This window comes from Diorhabda sublineata, chromosome 5 (genome assembly GCF_026230105.1).
Source record: "Diorhabda sublineata isolate icDioSubl1.1 chromosome 5, icDioSubl1.1, whole genome shotgun sequence".
NCBI classification, from domain to species: domain Eukaryota; kingdom Metazoa; phylum Arthropoda; class Insecta; order Coleoptera; family Chrysomelidae; genus Diorhabda; species Diorhabda sublineata.
Genome location: NC_079478.1, coordinates 9,842,450 through 9,864,286, shown reverse-complemented (window position 1 = coordinate 9,864,286; position 21,837 = coordinate 9,842,450). Strand labels below are relative to the sequence as shown.

General features: G+C 31.5%; 2 protein-coding genes across 2 annotated transcripts in view; one reads left to right on the top strand and one right to left on the bottom strand.

Moving 5' to 3' along the window:
* LOC130443864 (adenylate cyclase type 2-like) overlaps positions 1-7,221 on the bottom strand; it is a 42,433-nt gene extending 35,212 nt beyond the window's left edge. Inside the window, exon 1 of the mRNA XM_056778739.1 lies at positions 6,991-7,221. The gene's annotated coding sequence lies outside the window, so the exon portion shown is untranslated. The remainder of the gene's footprint in view (positions 1-6,990) is intronic.
* Positions 7,222-7,492: 271 nt separating this feature from the next.
* Positions 7,493-21,837, top strand: part of LOC130443866 (uncharacterized) — a 38,752-nt gene continuing 24,407 nt past the window's right edge. Inside the window, exon 1 of the mRNA XM_056778744.1 lies at positions 7,493-7,609. Coding sequence (XP_056634722.1) covers positions 7,598-7,609 — 12 coding nt within the window. The 5' untranslated portion in view covers positions 7,493-7,597. The remainder of the gene's footprint in view (positions 7,610-21,837) is intronic.

Below are 21,837 nucleotides of genomic sequence, written 5' to 3'. Positions count from 1 at the left end.
TCGTACCTCTCGTACGTTTCTAGACCTTCACTCCTGTATTTGCCGAACTTTATATGAAGAAGAAGGTGGTTATTCGTTCATTGATAAGAAGTGATCCGATTCTGTAGTCACACAACTAATCAACCCTTTTTGGTTTATTCCGAGACCCCAATATGCCCACTCCTTATAATTTCACTAAGGAAATGAAAGTTAAAAAAAGGGTTTACCATCGAGAACTATCAATGCTAGTTTTTTGCCAACAACTGGAAAAAAGGATAAATAGAAATAGAGGAAATTAATTTTTTATAACATTCGGCAGCCAAACGATTTATAGAAATCTAAGAGTTCATTAACTTAATGTTTGTAGTTTCTACCGATATTGTTAACCAAAAATAACCTCAAGATACTTATGAATGAGTTAAAAGCACTAAGCTCTTGTGTATCATGTTTTTCTAAGAAATTACTTTAGCCCAGCAACTTTTCTAATTTATTATAATATAAATATCCTCCCCTAACTTGGCGTAACTTAACTGGGAAAAAACTTGTATTAGGTATTTGGATTATTTAAAAATAAAGAAACGTAACCTTCACAATGTTTTTCATTATTCAATTTATAGATCAAGTTTAATGGAAATTGGAGTCACAATAACTATTTAGGATCTACAAGAGGTACATACTTAACAATTTAAGATCCCGATTGAATTCGTACCTTTCTTGACAAATTTGCCCCACTAGTATTCATTTACTGCACTACTGTTCTACAAACTCAGAAAACACCAAAATATATTCCGTACTCTCCCTGAAGCCCCACTAAAATTGCGACAACTCTCAAATCACCACATTTCTGCCACTGGTAGCGATTGTAATTGATTTTATTTTTTTTTCTTAAAAGGAGATACATATTTTCTTCCATTGGCATTTAGAGTGACTATAAATAAGCACAATCAATACAGGCACATAACAAATTTTCCATATTGTAAAATATGGCAAACATAGTATATCTTTTTCTAAATAGTTATGAAAATATATTGAAAAATTTTTAGCCTACTATAGAACCAAACAAAATTTCAATGTCAAAATATTTTATTACTCAACATATTCTCCTCTTGATGGGATACATTTATTACAGCGAACCTGCAGCATCTCTAGACCTTTCAAAAAAAATGTTTATTCTTGCTTTGCAAACCAGACCTCCACAGCTTTTTTTACGATGGAAGAAAATTTACCACCTTTTAAACTTTTTTCAGTTGAGGAAAGAAATGATAGTCGGACGGAGGCAAATCTGGTGAATAAATGGGGTGCTCTAGTAATCCAAACCCTAAATCACGGCGGCATGAGATTTGTGTGCATGGGCGTTTTCCTGCAAAAACAAAACACCTTTGAATAGCTTTCCGCGTCTTTTCTGTTTAATTTTTTCCCGTAGAGTGATCAGTAATATCGAATAGTAATCTCCAGTTATTGTTCTACCCTTATCCAGAAAATCAATCATGATTACTCCATGGCAATCCCAAAAAACTGGAGCAAGAACTTTTCCAGGAGATTTTTGGACACGAAACTTTGGTCTTGGAGAACCAGATTGTTGCCATTCCATCGATTGTTGCTTTATTTCTGGATCGTAGAAATGTACCCTAGTCTCATCCATAGTAAAAATTCGGTTTAAGAAGTCTACATCGTTTTCAAATCGAGGACAGATCGAACGCGATGTTTCTACCCTTGCACACTTGTGATCAACATTCAAACATGACGTGAACTATATGATGAACGCGTTCCTATGAAATATTCAGTCCTTTAGATATCCGTTCTAGCCCAATTCGACGGTCTAATAAAATGTCATGAACGGCATCGATATTTTCGGGGTCTGACACAGAAACTGGCCTTCCTGATCGGTCATCATCTTCAATGGAAAATTCATCTCTTTTGAAGCTTGCAGTCCAATTTTTCACGGTCTCATCGAAGGACATTGATCATCAAGGGTATTAAGCATATCTTCGTAAATCTGCTTACCTCTTAACCCTTTTAAAAACTGGTACTTGATGATGGCCCGATACTCCAATTTGTCGATTTTCACTATTTCGGTGGACGTCTTTTTTCTTTTAATTTATTGCGTAACTCTGATTTACTTTTTCGACGTCAAACTTTACACTGACACTTCTAATAAGTTATTGTTCGTAGCTATGGTAACGCAATATGTTGTTTATGCGTGGAGCTGGTCTAGGCTAACTAGATATCAATACATTTTCGTAATTTTTGTTTCTTTGGCAAGGAATCTCCACTCCTTAAAACGGGAACCAAGAAGCTCTGAACATTACTTGGACAACCCCAAATTACTTATTGAATCATATAACTCTTTTTGAACAATCATATGTTATTCTACAAAACTGGAACCAAGCGTGAATAGTACCCTGTTTTTCAAGTTTCCTGTTATTATCTTCATAATTTTCTAAAATAATATAATCTAAAAACGCCGATGGTATTGTAAGTATACATTGTAAAGACCAGACCATGGCAGATCACAAACTTGGATATTCGACTCGGCTTTCTTTGGATTAATCTTCAGTCTCTGTCATACGAAAATAGCATTAAAATGGTTGAAAAGTTCTCGCAGTACCATTTGCAACTTCTTCTTCTGTTCCCTTTCATCCACTGATCCACTGCCACGCTACAGTTGTTATAACACACATAGGAAGCCCACTCTTTTTCTTGGATTAGGAAATCATAATACATGAAAAAAGCCTTCTTCACATTTTCAGAAAATAGTCTGGCTTATGACTTTACCATAAATATTACAAATCTTTCCACAAGAAAAGCTAAAGCTACAGCTCGTATCACTTTTTTCCTAATATACAAAACCATTAATTTTAAAACACAAATGAAAACTTAAAAAGACAATAACTAACATACTGTATAAAGTTGTTCAGCTCATGAATAAAAATCAATTTAATACACCCTCATTAACTTTTTTACTTTTAACAGAATAAACGATCTAATGAACATTTTGAAAAGTGTATTAGAGCTCAATGAATATTTTTTCTTTCATTTATAGCATTATAAAAATATTGGTTTGAACATCTCGTAGGCAAGTGTAGTTATTAATATTAAATCTACAAACTGAGTAAATATCCATAAACAAATACAAACTATGAAGTTATAAATGGATCATCGAGCTAAATTAAATGAAAAGTTTTTGTAGGTTGAGTTTCAAATTATCACCAACAACAGAAAGCGATATTTGTAAGCTCTGATAAAAATAACGTTGTGGGTTACTGGACACATTGTTTAAACTACCACTACACTAACACTCACAATAACACTGTCTGACTAAAGTTTACCTTCAGTCTCTGAAGACGATAACTTGATTATCGAAACCCGCGTCAGTCAGTGTTATTGTTAGAGTTGATTTAGTAGTATGTAAACAGAGTGTTCAGGACGAATATCACCAACGGTTCCAAATATTCCAGTTTAGTCGTTCTGGTTTAGCTGATAATACACCATCATAGTTTACCAAAAGTTCTTATATCTACTATCTAATAAACAACCACTTATTTGAATGTGATTTCTAGAAAGATAAAAAATTCGCTTACAAACAACAAAACAAGATCAAAAAAAGCATCATTTACTTTACGATTTCGAAAGGACAGATCTTCAAGTTAGATCTTTAATTGAACCCACCTTGTGCCTTCTAATTATTGATCACAGAAATTCTAATTTCAGTTTCGACCCAAATGATAAATGAATTATGATGAGTATAAGATGGTGAGAAAAACTAATATTTCAACTTTCTGATTGTTGAATCAAAAAAAAGTACTGAATAAGAGATTCGAGGTGAAATCAATCCTGGTTCGTCGTTAGAAAGGTATAATACAAATCGCTCTTTGATATCTTTACACTTAAATAATTATTAAAACTATAATTCAAATATAAAATTGATTTGTAATTACTGTGCAAATTAAGGGTTCAAAGAGTTCGTTTATATATGTGTGTTTACTTTAAACATAAATTGCAATAGTATATTCGCAAAATCGATAAAAATAATGGGACTTTCATTCTTTCATTTAATGATCGATATGATAACTGTAAGTATTTGTATGATAACGTGATAAAAAATTTGAAGGTATAAACAACATTGATTAGAAAACCTCTCTCAAGGTAAAAATATCCGAGTGACGAAGCTGAAACGTGCTCTTGAAAATTTCGTAATAACAATTAAAAATCAATTTCTAATAAATCCTAAAAAATTTCACCATATTCTCACAAAATACTATAATTTGGAGTATACCAACAAGAAATAGAAACAAATGTTTCGTCGTATGCGGTTAGCAAAATTCCCCCTGATAAGTTCTTCTTATTTAGAGAATTTCTGATGATTTCATTGATCAGTTTTCTGTGCGAAATAATCTTTATTCTATGAACATACTTGATGCCCAAATCTCGCAAGCACGTGGAGCTAGTCAAAAACTATTGGGAGTAGAATGAAACATTCCTTATGTATTGCTAGAAACTATTTTTTATCCAAATAAAGCTATTTTCCCTTACATCTCTATCATAGTAGTAGTCAAACTTATTTCTTTTTCTCCAAAAATTATATCATTCGATTCGAAATAGCACGTAGAAAGTTTTTGAAAAAATTGAAGGGCCGCTGGGTAAAATTGCAAGTGTTATAAGCAAAAAAAACGGGCCTGAAAAGAGATTCAAGAAGATCAAAATTTCCTAGAAAAAGTCTTCACTTTCGAAACTGTAGCACTAATATTTATAATTTTTGCATAGAGTTGAAAACACTTCCTAAAACGGGTATTTGGGATTGCACCAAAATATTCATAAATTAATAAATATGGAAGTGATTGGAAGTTTAAGATCACACAGTCTTTACAAACATTCTCGTATCTAGGTTTATTCGAATTTTAGAGAAAAAAAAATTATTTACCAATTTGTATGGTTGACCGGAGTAAAGTTGTTTTATCATCATAATTTCATGTGAGCAATGGCGAATTCATGAGAAACTATATATTATATATATATATATATATATATATATATATATATATATATATATATATATATATATATCTATTAATATACTATATTCATCAAAGAAAAATGAATACACTCAAGATTCATGGTGAATAAATTAACAATATGTTCATTTAAGACAATCATTGATTCTCAATATTGGTAGAAGTTTGCGGCTTTTTCAAGTACTTTAAACGAAAATTCTTTCTTTAACATCAAAACTCAATCATTATAAATTCGTTGTAATTTAATTTAATTTCAGTCGACATATTATTCGCACATACAATCTATGAATTTCTAAGAGAATACTAACAAGTCATGTGTCATGTGAATAATATTTTTAATGAGATAATATCATTCAATCGTCACATCACGTCAAAAATAAAACAACGTATTATTTTGGCGCATGTATGTGAAAGATCCTGAACTTTCCAAGGAGTAGAATGAGCATTCGGATGATTGACAAGGCTGTAAACGCCGAGGAACGGTTAGGTTAGAAACATAAAAATTTTACACGAGGAATTACACATTACAAAAGTCAGTGTAGAGTTGGTGCCAAAAAATCTGACTCCTGATCAAAAGTATTTGTCCAATAAGTGCTCTTACACGCGCCGTACTCACCAGATTTAGGACCGTGCGAATTTTTTTGTTTCCGAAGATAAAATCTGCTTTGAAAGGAATCCGATTTGAGGCGATGGAGTAGGTAAAACAAAAAACGGCAGAGCTCCTAAGGGCCCTCACCAAAGAGGACTTCCATCACTGCTTCGATCAATAGAAAAAACATATGGAAATATGTGTGGCGAAGGGATGGGAGTATACTGAAAGGGAGCATTCGAATGTAGTATAATTTTTATAATAAAACCCTTTTTCGTAACCAGTCTCGTTATTTAATATCCAGAACAAAAGCATCATTACGAGTACTCGCTCATTGAAACTTATATACCTATAGATTAAAGATAGTAGGTCTTATTCATCTGGAGGTTCGATAAGAATACTTACTATGAACTTAAATGAACTAATTGCTTGTTTTCTGATAGGGTGAGTGACTATAATGCAATCTCACTACACAACGGTATATTGGAACTTTCATTAGATAATTAAAATTAAATGGATCTCGAGAAAAAGGCTATAAAAAGTATTAAAGAAAAATGTAGTACATTCTGGCCATCTCCTGATCTGCAGAAAATTTATCTTCAAGCATTACAACCATTCCATGCATTCCTCGAAGCTGTGCAAAGAGAATTTGAGACAATTGAATAGGAAGAATGTATTGAAAGTAATGGTTCGGTCGTCACAGTCGCCCAACCTCATTTCGATTGAATTGTTGTGGGACAAATTGGACTGGGAAGTCCGAAAGTAGTATCCTACCTCCACACCTTTGAAAGATCCTTAGAAACAAATTGAACTATAAACACGACGAATATTTTTCAAAATTGTTACAAAGAGTGCCAAAATTGTGCAACCGAAATAATAAAAGCAAAAAGGGATTACATTGATAATAAATTTAGATTTGTAATAATTATAGATTGTAGTTTGATTATTACTATATTCTTATCTATATATGTTCTTTAAAATATTAATATCAATCGTTTTGTTTTTATTTATTGTGTATCACGCAACTATAGAAGGACAGTAAGCTGGTATGTATGACCAACTGATATAACTCTGGTGATTAATGAATGAATATTTTACATTTTATATCAAAGAACATTTTAATTTATTAAATGAAATCGTGTTTTTTCTCAATAATATCTCGGTACAGTAATTAGAATTGAATAGCCGGAGAATGAAAACCTTATATCAAAACCAATTGCTTCCCCATTTTTTTCAATATGATTGAGTTTGAGTGTAATTTTTTACCTGTGATCTTAGTCGAAAAACTCCCTCTTCTACACCAAAGCTCTTATTGTTTATCTGATAATTGAAAAAATTGAATATATTTTAATTACTTACGACCCACGTCGAAGAAATTTTTTAGTATTGAAAAAAATAGTATATATATACCTTCAGTTTATTGGTTCATCCAAAATACCAATAACATCAAATACTTCAAGTCAAACTGCACTACATAGAAACCATTTTTCACAAAATTTATAAACTTTATCGTCACAATCAATAACAGAAGTGATGTTTTGTTGATTCTATTTTTTCATGCACAAGTCTTTCTGTGCGCAAAAAAACATTTTCTTCAAAAAAATTTTGATTCCATTACGACAACCTATACTGTTCATAACTAAAACTTGATATTAATATCCAATAAAATGAGTCTTATTATCTTATCAATTTTTCAATCAGCTAATTGATAATTTTTCTTAGGAAGATTATTACGTAGTATTATGAGAAGATTCTAGAAAACTTGAAGATATATAGAAAATTTCACGAATTTTTTTCCTCGAATCGAATCAATGGAATGTTCTAGAAGCCTGGTGAAGAGTTAATTCAAATTATTCTTTTCTGGAAGCTATTTTATACCTCTCATTATGGAGAGGACCATATTGACTACAATAAAACAATAGGCAACCCAACTAAAACACTAGGATTGTAATAGTATATTATTCATTGAGCTTGTAATGGTACCTATTATCTATAGTAGCTTCAGTTAATTTTCCAGATGGATGTTATGGTAAGTAGTAGGGGTACTTTTTAGCATCCAGTAGAAAACCCATGGTGAGTATGAATTATACTTCTTTACTCACGAAAAATACACGAGTAACACATTTTCAAAAAAAGTATCAAGTACCTACTAAACCAGAGATGTTCATTAATTTATGTAATGAATGGATATTGATATTATCAAAAATGCAAATGGCCAAGTTGAATCATTGAGTTCAATAATTGGAAATGAACTTAAAAATTGAATAAAAAAAAGTACTTAGAAAGTTATAGATGAAATTATTTCTCATCGTAAACATCCAGTTACTGATGATGTTCTGTTCTGTTTTGATAAATACAGTCTCGAATAATATCTTATCATTGATATAAACGATATAAACAAAATAGTTACTTATACAACAAGTGAGTGTTTACGAATAGGTCGGTTCCTCCTACGAGTGAAAAAAGTTACTTTACTCACGAGTTTCATATAAAAAATTTTCTACGTCCGCAGACTTAAAAAAATTCGCCAAAACTTTGATCAATTTTAATTTTGTAATAGTAATATTAGAAGTACAACTATAAGCATTATTAATTTGAGGAGAAGAATAAGTTACATAATTATCGGTACTTGAATTGACAACATTTAACGAGTCAAAGAAATAACATCGTCTATAGTGGTATTAGTACTTATTGAATTGTTGGTAGGATCGTGAACATTTACAATGTTGCTTCAAGTCGAGCTAGTTCGCTAGTGTTCCCGTTAAAATTTTTACTGCCGAATCCATTTTGTTTTTTATTGAGTCATCTACGTAACCCTCCGGTACTGTGTTGGTTTTCCACCCACCGTGCTTTTATAGTTGAATTATATCACCACCGGAATCTACTAATAGAGGCGCCAAAGAACGTCGAAATGTACGCTCAGTGTAGTTTTTTGGATTAGGTAGATTCAAATGTGTTGCGATAAGCGAGGGAATTTTTGAATAGGTATTGATACCTACAACTTGGGTTTTGCATTTTCCATTTCTATTCTGCAAAAAGAAATGATCTGTTTTGACATTTATGGGTAGTTGGTTTTTATAATTTTTATAAATGTTTACCAAATTTAATCTATTATCAGATTTTCGCCAATAAAAGTAAATCGACGTTGAACATGAGTTTTTGTATCAGGTACTGTAATAAATAAAACATTTCCGGTATTATTGATATCATTACACTTCTTTTTGTATAATTCCTCCCTCCGCATAGCTTCTGCGATTCCGAATATTAAAGTAACCTGAAAGATGTTACAAATAACATCTAAGCTTACATTAAAATTTTTGCTATAATACCTTATGTATCAGATAATGATCGCCTGGAGTTTGCATCAGAAATTAATTTCTTTACGGTTTAGATTTTTTGAGTCTATAGCCAACTGATTTATTTTTTTAAATATGCGATGAGTTACGAGTATTTACTGATATCACGTCGTTATTTACGTGCCTCTCAGTTTTGAATAAGTCGAAGTGTTGAAGACTTTGGATTTAGTTTCAAAGTAAGGTAGTAACACTTTCTGTGAAACTGTTTTTGCCTTTTCTAGTACACCACTTCATAAATTAATTAAATTCCTTTAAATACTGTTCCCTGGATTTCTCAGGGAGAAGATTTATAACTGCTGCAGTTGCTGATTCAACATCTTCTGGTGTGCAGTTTAAACTTTCTTCATTACTACTCTTCATCACTAATAATAATACTACTTCTTCTTTCAATGCTTATCCATTAATGGATGTTCGTGATCACATTTTTCATGGCTTCTCTTTCTCTAGCGGTATGGATCAATGTCTGAATATCTTGTATACCCGTCCACTGCCTCACGTTCCGTAACCATGACACTCTCTTCCGTCCCAATCCTCTTTTACCTTCAACCTTGCCCTCGACTATCAGATGAAGGAATTGATATATATGGCCTTGCATTATATGGCCAAGATTTGCAATCTTTCGTTTCTTCACGATGTTAAAGAGTTCACGGTCTTTATTGATACGCCTGAGAATATCCTCATTCCTCACTTTGGCAGTCCATGGTATCTTCAGGATTCTACGATATAACCACATTTCGAATGCCTCTAATTTGTTGATGTTTTTCACCTTAAAGGTCCAACCCTCCATCCCGTAAAGAAGCACTGACCAAACGTAGCACCGCACAAGTCTACACTACACTCCTTTTAATTAGACACAAAACGGATTTTCTTGATCGATTATTAAGAAATAAAAGTGAAAGTTTACCGGAAAAACGAATGAGAAAGAAAGCGTTCAAAGCCTACTATTTTGATAAAACATTTTTATAATTGCGTGACACGTTACGGCACTTTTTTTAACGCAAACGCGTGCAAAGATGAACCGCTACGGTACTTTTTTTCACGTTTTTTCACCGATTCTGAAACTACATTCATTATGAATGCAAATGAATGGAAAAACATGAATATTATATCGGACGTAGAAAAAATATTTATAAACAACTGCAGTAGTAATAACTTTTCAACGGTGAAAAACCGTCGTCAAGACTACCTGCTCCACCAATCCAGCATGTCAATTGATCGCCGGAATTTTGGGGCTCATTTACCTATAGGTAAATTGGTCGCCGGGTTTTTAATATCGAAACCAAAGAGGAAAACAAATGGTAGACTTCACTCTGACTATTTTATGAATCAAAAGCAAAATTCATATAATACAACCTAAATAGTTAGGTTAGACTATTGGCAGTAGCATTAAATCTTTGATTTTTTGACATACGTTCCAATTTAACAATCTTTTAACTTTCAACTTCCGATCGATAACACTAAACTTGTGTATTCAGTATAAATCGGCTTTCGAATGCAAAAAATTATTATTTATATTTATAATTCATACTTGTATTGACACAAAAGCCATGTCATATTATGTTCATTATAAATTATTTGGACGATTGTTTTATTTAATTCTAAGCCAATTTATCGGAAGATGTATTGCTGTTCGATTGAGGATTATGGCAAACATTTTGTATCCTCTCTATCTCAACTATTTCTTTCAATCTTTTTGGTCTTCCTCTATAATTTTCACCTGCTATTTTGGATTCGAAGATTTTTGGATGATGATGTATAAATAAAGAGAGATTAAATGTAAGTGGAGAAAATTTTACAGTGAACAAACAATTAAATATTATATTTTGGTTCCATTGCTAGAAAAAAATCAGTGGCTTTAGTCGCTAGTCTCATTTCCTGTAGTATTGATAATATCTTGTAAACGTCGAAGAATGCTGTAGATGAGATTTTAAAGTTCTTTCTACAGAAAATTTCCCTATTCCTACATACATTTTTGGCGGCAGATACATGTATCCGTAAACATCTCTTCATCTCATCCCAAACATGTTTTATTTCATTTTAAATCTGGACTGCGAGCAAGCCAAACAAATATTGTGGTTTGAAGAAGATAAGCAGTGAAGTACAGTGCAATATCACGCATGGAGGTTGCTTTTTTCCCAAGAATAATCATGAATGTTACAGCATGATTAGGTTGATTAAAGACATGTTTGCAACAAACGTCCTTTTGTCAATACAAATTAACTTTGTGCAAGCTCCAGAAGAGATATTCACTCATTTTTTAACTGAATACTACTTGAATAAATATTATGTTCATTATTAGTATACTCATTATTTAGTTTTGTATTTTATTTCTGGTAATTATCTCAACTTTTTCATTTATGTAATTACTGTGGTAGTTTGGCTATCAAATACCAAAGTAGACTATTTTTAATATATATTTCGCGCTTTCGAATATTTCATTAATGGGAAATTGATGAATCGATAATTGTGGTATCTTAAATTTATATGGAATATAAAATATAAAATTTAAAATGACAGATGTGATACTGGATTAATCGGTATAAAGAAATGTAATGTTGAGTTATTTTTGCACACACAAAAGAAAACATGGATTATATGGTAAATAAACAGAAAGAAGTTATGGCGACTTAACTATGAATTATACTTAATTTCTATGTTTTTTAACAATAAGCTGTAGATTTATTTTTGAAGAAAAAAATTATCAAATGATGTTCAAATTTTAAGTATTTGGAACAATACACTGAGATTGTGTATATGTAAGAGACAGATAAAAAATCACGAGGAAACCCACATAAGCACCACATGGATTGCTTTGAAACAACATTTTTATTAGAGAAAATATAAAAATAATCTTTCAAAATAAGCAAGGTTGGATTAGACTATATGGGTTGCCAACAAGTTATAAGATTCGGCAAAATACGAGCAAAAAATATAGCAACGGAGTAGAATGCTCAATAACAAAGAAAATAGAGAACTGCAATGGTATGATCACGTCCAAAGATTGTCACAATACAGGGGACCAAAACGAATATTGGAATGCGAGATTCCAGGGAAAAGACGTAGACGACGGCCGACTATAAATTTGGAAAAGTACATCAGCCACACTTGAGAATAATAATTGAATCATGAAACATTTTGATCATTGTAATCCATAATTCTGGAAATGAAATGTCATACGACGCTATCAAAAAGTTGATATAGTGATGTTGAGATATAATGTCGATTTTAATTTATTTGCATACAAGATAAATTGCCCGAATCAAAGCTGTAGCTATTTAAACAGCATGAAATCTAATAAAAATAGATCATATTGTCAAATTTCTATAATGGTTTTTTCCAATTATCTAAAACGCGACAATCGTAGGTATATCCAGCCGAAAGTTCAATATTATGTACGAACATATGGCGACATTATGAAAGATAAATACGCGATAAGTTATGGCTTGCGAAATCATTTGAAAATAAGTATAGCTTAGTACAATTTTCTTGTTTAAACAGTTAAAAAGCAACAACACTTTTTTTAAAAGTTATCCTTAACAATGGCGACGTTTTATTATTATTTCAGACCGTGGGCGATCGTCCTCAAAGTTTTGGGTGTATTTCCTCTAGAGAATATATTCCAGAATGATCCCAAATATTTACGTTCCGGTCGATTGAATTGTTCACAATTTTATCAGTTATTCGTTTTTGTGTTATGTTTAGGATCAAGTTTATATTTTTCGCGTATAATGTTTGATATTCCATCGGCTAGAGAAAAGTGTCTTGGATTAATAGTAATACTACACATTATTTGTTCGTTGGCGTGCTTTGTAAATTTTCTCACCGTCGGTAAGAAACTATCTAATTTGATCATTATTTTAGATATATATGATCAAAAATATGACAAACTTCAAGCAGAAAAAAAATGTTGTAATTGGTTTTGTACGTTTCTCGTTTGGACAGTTCTTCCTATATTATTATCTTCTGTTTCCTATTTTTACGTCGCTTATTTTTCTGGTGAATTGGTGAGAAGTATTCTAATGCCGGATATAAGGGCTCATTCTCACGGAATATTTTGCTCTATATTTTTCGGTTTATTAATGATATGGCAAACTTACCCACTATTTATGTTCATTTACTTATCGTGGAGAATAATAGTGAATTTCAAACAACTTAATGACGATCTTGAGAAGAAAAATATTTTAACTGATTATATCAATACAACAAATCCTACTTTGAATTATGAAACTATTTCGAACTATCGTTATTTACATAATATTCTTTCGCAAAGCGTTGCTGATCTATCTCGCACTTTCGGATCATCTTTAGCATTAGATTATCCTCGAGTAGTTGTTATTATTGTGATTAACATTGCCGTATTTGTGATAATTGAGAACAGTGATAGTAACTTGTTGTTTAATTGTGGGGGCCATCTTTTATTATCTATTGTCGTGACAATCACGTCTGAGAAAATAAAGGAAGAGGTAAGTACCTTTAATAGAATAGTACAAACCAGAAATGTTGACTGGAGAAGGTATTTCAAAACTAATTCAGTCTCAAATTATAATAGGTTAGATAAATATGAAAACTAAATATTGATCTAGAATAAAATGGAGTAATATTTATGAAACAGTACAGATATTTGGAATACAACATCATTTAATCTGTGTAAGTATATCTTCTACTTTTTGTGACATTTCCGAATTGGAAGTAAGCTACATCTCATATCTACCTGTGTTGTTCACCGATATTAAAATTAACGTTGAGTTAACAGCATGAAATTAAATTAATCGTATCGAAATTGTTGTACTTTGTTTAAACGCAATTGGGTGAGACTATTCCATAAGATATTAACAACGGCCAATGAAACGTTTAATGCAAAAAATAGAGATCGACGTCAGGTGACATGGCACAAAAGATTGCGAGAAAGTCACGCTATAAAATTTTGAAATATAGTAAAATAGTGGATTCAATACCATACTGTGAACAATGACCACGCTGCAAGAGGAAACTCGATAGAAGCACTCGGAGTTGGTCAATGGAACAGTTGTTGTGTTCCACCACAACACTAGACTAAATACATCTTTGATGACTATTCAAAAATGTACATAATTCCAAATGTATCCACCGAATAGTCCGGATATCGCATTTTCTGCCTCTCATTTGTTTTAGTCTCTGCAAAACTTTCCTAGGGAAAAATCATGTAGCCAAGCTTTTTGCCGATAAATCACATTCTGTGTTTCTACATCTATACTAAAATTGAAAAATAACACTAACACCTATGTATTTAAAAAACGTCGATTTAATAAAAGAAAAATTTTATTCAAAAATTAAATTAAAATCGCAAATACTCTACTTAACATTTTAATTAAAAAAACTGATCTTTATACTCTTAAATCCCAGTTTTTCATCCAAGTAGACATAAAAAACTTTGAAATAGATTCGGAAACTTCCCGCAGAACTAATCCACGACAGTTTCTTACTGCCTAGTATATGTAGTCGATACAGTAATAGTTATAAGATGTATATTAACAGAATCACGACACATGATTATTTATTCTATTTCAAGCTGCAGCATTTTGAATTTTTAAGAAACTAGACCGAGGAATATTTTTTCGAAAATATCATTCATGTAACTGTGCTTTTCATATTACATGTCATGTGATAAAGATGATTTGATCGAAATGAAGGTTCATTTAGATGAATCTTCTTGTGTTGGTTGTTTGGTATGTTGTCCAAGTTAGATTCACAAACATAATCATTTCACATAGCAAACAAATATTTACATATACTTTTTTGTATTAAAAACAGTATAAGAAACATTTAAAATAATTTTGAATCGTTTGCTACCTTAAATGATATAGAAAAGTTGGGAAGCTTTCATTCTTTTATACGTAGGAGCAAACTTTTCAAGCGATTGCTTTATTGTTAAAAAATTGTTACAATTAGTAGACAAAAGATGAAAAAATTAAAAAACAAACATAAAAATAACTATTTAAAGATAAAACAAATGAAATTTCACAATACAGAAGAAGATCGCAATGAGTAACAAAATTATAGGTAATAATTAGTATATAAGTCCATAGCAAAAATTGAACCAGTGTGCACCATGCCTGAAATTGAATATTATTATTAGAAGTTGTTTACAGAGTAGTAGAAGGCACTTTCCAGTAAATGTGCCCTGAAATTATTAAGGAATATAGGATTTTATTTTAATTGGCAAGTGATTCTGCATTTCTTTTGCATTGTGAAATATTGAGCCCTTAACTTATTCTGAACGTGGAGTAGATAGGTAAAGGTCGTACTCCGCGATCCTTAGTGGATAGAGATGCCCTTCTTTATCCACTAAGGATCGCGGAGTGGAGATGTAACTTAATAAGGGCATAAGGACTGTTAAGGAGATGGATAAGTTCAGTTATTCGGAAACTGATTTCAGCGCAAAACAGGAGAAACTCATATTTTTAGATAAGTCTGCAATAATTTTAGTCCGATAATATTGTTTTTTGTTTTATCATTTGTGCGCATTTCTTGGTTGTGACATTTATTATATACTCTATTAGGTATGCAAGTAATTGAAGTACGACACTGACAATTGAAACCTTTTCAGATTTTTCTCAAAATAGATCCGCTCCTAAAACTCTTTAGTGAACACCTTGTATAGCAGGATAACTTAGCTGATAATACAATGTTTTGCCAAAGATTAGCAACAAAGCTCGTTAGTTGGGTCATCAATTATTGAAAGCATTAATTATAATAACAAATTGAATTACAATATTATCCTTTTCAACAGCTGGTTACATCATTTGACAGATAGTGATGATGACTGCAGAGATAAAACAAATTAAACGATTGAGATTTATCATTATTAAACAGTGTAATAAAGAAAAGTGAACAGAGTGAAATGCCATATTTCTATTACTATTTCAGACCATGGGCAGTAATCGTAAAAATTTTGGGAATACTTCCTTTGGATAATATCCTATCGTCAGACCCAAGCGATTTACGCTATAGAAAATTTGGATGGTCTAAATTTTATTCGTTGTGTACATTTTTGTTTTTCTGCTCCATGATATTCATCTTTTCTGGTGCAACTTTCAATATAACTACAAATAAAGAAAAATGTCTACAGTTGGTAGTGGTGTTAAGTGCTTTTCGATCATTTTGGTGCTTAGCAGTTTTTACAAGAGATGCACAGAAGCTTCCAGTGTTAATTAAACTTCTCCATTTTTATGATAAGAAGCAAGAAGAATTTCGAATCGGTAGGCAAAGTACATTTTTCCACAATATGATGAAATGGACAATACTTCCCATAGTATTATCTTTCTTGATTTGTGGTGTTTATACGATACTTTCCGGTCTTATAGTTATGGAAATATTAATGCCTGATATTAGATTTAAGGTGTATGGTTTTATGTCATCGGCATCTTTTGGTTTCTTGTCGATTTGGTATACGTATCCACTATTATTGTACATATACTTATCGTACAAAATTATCGATAATTTCAGAAATCTCAACGAAACTTTGTTGGAGGAAAACATAATAGGTGATTATTTGGGCTTAGAAACCAAAATGATAACTTTTGGTACTATCTCCAAGTATAGGTACTTACATAATATACTTTCTGATTGTGTGCATTATTTGGAATATGCATATGGATCAGCTTTAGCTGTTGATCAAATTTGTGTAATTGGTATTGCCGTCGTTAATCTAACAGTGTATATATTTATTCCTTCGAAGGATTTGTTTGTTTTGGAGATGACAGCAGTGTCCGCTTTTCTGGCTGTTTTGGTTATCATCACTTCAGAAAAAATCAAGGAAGAGGTAAGAAAAATATTATTTTTCAATACATCAACATCTAGAAAGCAATACAAGAAAGTATTATATAGGAGTACAAGATTAAAGTTATTCATCGTTGTATGCATCTTAATGAAATGTTTCAAATGAATCAGAATTGCCGCGAAACAAACGGATAATATTGAAAATGAGATATATTATTTATACGGGGCACTTGTACATCCATGCGACATAATTCTGGTAATTGCTCGTATGAAATTAAGATGGATTTTTCCACTAACAAAATTTCCTCAGCCTATCCCTTAAAAGGCGGTCACTAAAATTGAGTCTCCATTTCTTTTATAAAATTTCAGTAATGCTAGAAACTTGAAATTCTGTAATTTTTGTTCACTCGCAAAGGACTATCTAAGGATAATTTTTCAATAATCCTGTTACATTATACGGGGGTAAAATTAGCAACCTTCACTTTATTTCATATCATAACTTTGTTTCGAGATGAATTTTTATGAATTTGAATATAACTCAAAATCCTTGTTTTATTTAAAAATACGTTTTATTTTTGAAAATTTTTACAAAACCAATAGCTGAAGAGAAAAAAAATAAACACCATAATTAATAAATTGAGTAGAAAACAGCGAAGATATAAAGTTTAATACTATTCACCCCCTTATAATTTATTAGGAATATTGAAAAAATACCGGCAGTTAATCCTTTGTGAGTGCAGAAAAATTACAGAAATTCAAAATTCTAGTATTACTGAAATTTTAGGAAAAAAAATAAAAACTCAATTCTAGTCACCACCTTCTATAGGTCATATCTCGGAAAGGGGTGGGCTGAAGAAATTTTGTTATAGGAAATCTTAATTTCATACGAGCAATCACCTCCGAATTTTGTCGCCTGAGTTTAAATACACCCTCAATGTACCAGACTTATGGTAGAACGAAAAGAATTTGAAACTAAAAAATATGGAACAATTTAATTAATTTTTTTTAAAAAATGCTCCCACCGAAGTCAATAATATAGATATGTAACAGTTAACAGATACCAAGTTGTTTTTAATTATAATTCAAAATTCTCATTAATAATCTACCAGGTCATCACCATTCTTTTTTATTTCAAGCTTATTAAATAACTTTATTATTGATATTACCATTGAATATAATTATAATGAGTAGTGGAGGGCTTGATAAACATTACGTTACAACAATACGACTATCTCCTTCATAAGCATTATTTGCAGACATCGTTTTTCTTATTGTCGTATTCACATCTGAAGATCTAAGTCTGGTAATCTCTTCTATTTAGGCATAAACGAATGAAGCAGTATTCAACACACAATTCTCTTCCAAACTTTCACAAGTATACATTTCTAGACTTCCACTGTTATATGATTGGAATTCATTGTCCTTTACAGGGAGCGGATTAATTTTCAACCAGCTTCTATTAAGTCTTTCAACTAGTTCTAAGATATTTCTTTGTGCCTCTATAGCACTTCCAGGCTAATTTTGTACTCCAGAACTAAAATTACAACCCGGTCTTCTCTTCTTTTTAAGTAACTACTCTTATAAATAGTCCACAGTGAGACTATGAGAATAATTTTTTAATAAAAAACTGCTCCATTTTTTATTTCGGAAGTGGAAACTATTAATTCTTATAACACTAGTCAATACTAGTATGCTAATAGCCATGGCACCCTGGCCCTGATGGCTAATATCGTTTTTATTACCTACACTCAATACTTAACTGCAATGGTTTTATTAATTATTGGCATTAAATTCCTCGTTATGTCTAAATTCTTATAACCGGAAGACAAATGGTCGCGATAAAGAATCGGTAAATTAATTTCAATTCAGTCATTTATAAGTGAATGTTGTGATTGTTCGAATATACCGAAAAAATGAAATCATGATCCTCTATTCGTTATATTTGTGGAGACTTTAATTTAAAGAAAAAAATAATGACGGGCTGCACTCCGGGAGTGCCGGCAGAAGTGAAAACTTGAATATTAACGTTGTGCATTTTTCATATTTTGGAATGGTTAAGGAATAATTTTGCCCAAATTACTTTAATTATCAGTGTAAAAGTACTATCATTTATGTGGTAGAATACAATATTTATTTATTGCGCTATCGTACACAAACATTACAATTTATATTATATTAAAAAGTTTATCTCTCAGAAAAATCAACTTCCATCCATAATTTCGACGACTTTTCCACCATCATTATTACCAGAACCATCATCGCCAATCTCTAGAACTGATACAATCGGTTTATGATACCTGAAGTAAGAAACGAACAGTTTTGATTCGAATGTCTCATGAAGACCGCATCAATAATAGTTTTGTATTTCATTGTGCTAAGATTGCGATCATTTGACCTAGTTAAACCAAATTCATTCTTTAAAAATTCAATTAATAGTTGATTTTTCTCGTCTGCAAAGTTTATGTTGAAATCTCCACTCAATATCATTGGCAATTCATCAAAGCTTTTGTATTCCTGCTGTTTCGGCAGCGCAGGCATATATTTTCTCCGCGCCGTCTACTCTTCATCCGTCTTACGAATTTTCGATCAGGTCACGTGTCTTGATGTGAGTTTAACATTTTTTATCCATTACAAAAAAAAGAAGTTTTCACTTTAAAAATTTATCAAGATAAATCTTACACTCTCCATATTTGTTGCATAACCTACATTATCTGTGCCGTTTACTGTACCCATGATTTGGACCAAACCAAAACATTTCTCATCTTGTCTTATCGATATAAAATGTATTAAATAAAAAAACTCCCTAATTTACAGTCAACTAAAAGACCGGTAATCCTTAGTAAAAATTTACCTGTACCGGTTCCATCTGCATCCGTTACGATTAATGATTCACAGACCTTCACTTTGAGCGAATCTCGGGCAGTTGATGAAATAAATCTGAGTCGAAATAAATCTCAAACAAACCACACTCAATAAATCAAGAAGACCTATGCCACTTGGTTCGCGACAATTTTGTAGACGAATTCAAAGCCTCTCATTGGCATTTATTCATTGACACTTCTAAAACTAGCTCAAAGCAGTTTCAATACACACCTTAAATGTATTTCCTTCTGTATCTCTAGCCACTAAGAAATAAATCTATGAAAACGTCAAGATATTTCTGGAAAAAATCAAATACAGTGAATATTCTTTCAAAATCTTTGGTGATTTCAAAGTTCATCTCTATTACTTCATCTGGGTTATATCAAATTCAGCTGCTTTCTTTGTGAATGAGATAATCGGCACAAAAGAAGCCATTATCATAAAAAAGAATAGCCTGAGCGAATATCGTTAAATGGGAGCGAATCTTTGTATATGAAGGATATATAGAAGTAATTTTCCTCCTCCTCAAATAAGGGAGTTCAGTATTTAAAAAAAATGAGCTATCTAGTGAAACAAGCATCATATCTTTTGAAAACAGCTTTTCTACGGAACTATAAAAGTGAGAGGTATAAAGATATTTTCTTTCCAATATTTTGACAACCGTGAGCGTAAGCACAGGGAGTAGTAGTAACACAGATGAAAAAGCACTATCAGAACTGATGGAATCCAAGGATATTAATCTGTTGGATGTTGAAAAAGGGCCATCTAGAAGCTGATGATTTTCTGTAAATAGTAAATCTTAAATTATCATTATTTGTTTAAATATTTGAATCGCAATAATCGCATTAATTAATAAAATTCTAGGCCAGTAACTTTTTTGGTTATGCATTTTTACTAACAATCTGCGATCCAAAGAAACAATATGATTGAAGTTCGTGTGGCACAACAAAGTTCAAATATTTTTCCTCATTGTAATATAATATTCTATTCACTAAAAACCGTAACATTCTTAAGTATAATATGTATAATTCAATTCATTAATTCATGAGGAAGGTCAAAAATGAAATAATAATCATTAATAAACTAGTATGTTTTTATTAAGCATTTAAATATAAAATAATAGTTATTTATGCAACAAGTGAATAAAATAATAATTTTTTTTTTCACCACGAGTAGGACGGCACGAGCCGAAGGCGAGTGCGGCAATTCCTACGAGTAAAAAGATATTACTTTACTCATGATTTTCATAAAAAATTTTCTCTACGTCCGTACACTTAAAAAAATTCGACTAAACTTTTGAGCATTATTAATTTGAAGTGAAGAAGTTACATTACTATTAGTACTTGAAGTGGCAACATTTAACGAGCCGAAGAAATAACATCGTCTATAGTAGTATTAGTACTTATTGGATTATTGGTAGGATGGCAAACATGTTGCTTGAAATCGAACTAGTTCGTTAGTGTTCCCATTAAAATTTTCACTATGAAATCCTTTTTGTTTTTTATTCATAACCCTCCGCAACTGTGTTGGATTTCCACCCACCTTGCTTCTTTAGTTGAATTATATCACCACCGGAATCTACTAATAGAGACGCCTAAGAGCGTCGAAATGTATGCTCAGTGTAGTTTTTTGGATTAGGTAAATTCAAATATGTTGCGACAAGCGAGGGAATTTTTGAAAAGGTATTGATACCTACTAGTTGAGTTTTGCATTTTCCATTTCTATACTGCAAAAAGAAATGATCTGTTTTGACATTTGTGGGTCGTTGGTTTTTATATTTTTTATAAATGTTTACCAAGTTTGATCTATTGACAGTATAACAGTAAATCAATGTTGAACATGAGTTTTTGTATCAGGTACCGTGATAATTAAAACATTTTCGGGATTATTAATATAAGTAGTTACACTTCATTTTTATATAATTCCTTACATTAAAATTTTTTGCTGTCATACCTTATGCATGAAATAATGATCGTCTGGGGCTTGCAAGAGAAATTATTTAATTTCTTCACGATTAAATGTTTTAAATTTCTTGGGTCTGTAGCCAACTGATTTATTTCTCAAATAAGCAATGAGTTTAGAGTATTTACTGGTTTCCAAGTCGTTATTTATCATTATGGTGCCTTTCAGTTTTGAATAAGTCCACCAAAGTATTGAAGACTTCCACATTTGGGATTTAGTTTAAAAGTAAGCTATTAACACTCTTTCTGTGAAGCTGTTTATACTACACTCCTTTAATTATACACAAAACGGATTTTCCTGAACGAATATAAAGAAATAA